General features: G+C 51.8%; 1 protein-coding gene across 1 annotated transcript in view; it reads left to right on the top strand.

The window, feature by feature from the left end:
* The first annotated feature begins 38 nt into the window (after window positions 1–38).
* Window positions 39–713, top strand: part of cdc27 (cell division cycle 27) — a 4,183-nt gene continuing 3,508 nt past the window's right edge. Inside the window, exons 1-3 of the mRNA XM_034866374.1 lie at window positions 39–55; window positions 214–366; window positions 601–681. Of these exons, the coding sequence (XP_034722265.1) occupies window positions 268–366; window positions 601–681 (180 nt within the window). The 5' untranslated portion in view covers window positions 39–55; window positions 214–267. The remainder of the gene's footprint in view (window positions 56–213; window positions 367–600; window positions 682–713) is intronic.

Raw genomic sequence — 713 nt, 5'->3', positions numbered from 1 at the left:
ACAGACACTACGGCCCGGTACACCCAGGTAACACACTACGGCCCGGTACACACAGGTAACACACACTACGGCCCGGTACACACAGGTAACACACACTACGGCCCGGTACACACCGGTAACACACACTACGGCCCGGTACACAAAGGTAACACACACAGGTAAGTTGATGGTTTCTGTCCAGGTGAGTAATGATGATATGATGTCTGTTGGCAGGCAGAGCGTCTGTTCAGCGAGGTTCGCAGGATCGAATCCTACAGAGTTGAAGGGATGGAGATTTATTCAACCACACTGTGGCACCTGCAGAAAGACGTTGCCCTGTCCGCTCTGTCCAAAGACCTGACCGACATGGACAAGAACTGTCCCGAGGTAAGCCCTACACCTGTCCAAAGACCTGACCGACACGGACAAGAACTGTCCCGAGGTAAGCCCTACACCTGTCCAAAGACCTGACCGACATGGACAGTATTTTCCTCAAATCCTTTAGCTCTAATATGTGGCTCTCAGTCTGTGTCTGTCTCTTTGTCTATATGTCTCTCTGTCTGTGTCTCTCTCCTTCTGTCTGTCTGTCCCTCTAACCCTTCTCTCTGTCTCTCTCTGCAGGCCTGGTGTGTAGCAGGAAACTGCTTCAGTCTGCAGAGGGAGCACGACATCGCCATCAAGTTCTTCCAGAGAGCCATCCAGGTGAGCTTCAGTTTCCATGGTTACTAAGGTTG

This window comes from Etheostoma cragini, unplaced genomic scaffold (assembly GCF_013103735.1).
Source record: "Etheostoma cragini isolate CJK2018 unplaced genomic scaffold, CSU_Ecrag_1.0 ScbMSFa_528, whole genome shotgun sequence".
NCBI classification, from domain to species: Eukaryota; Metazoa; Chordata; class Actinopteri; order Perciformes; family Percidae; genus Etheostoma; species Etheostoma cragini.
This window is presented reverse-complemented; position numbering and strand designations above follow the sequence as displayed.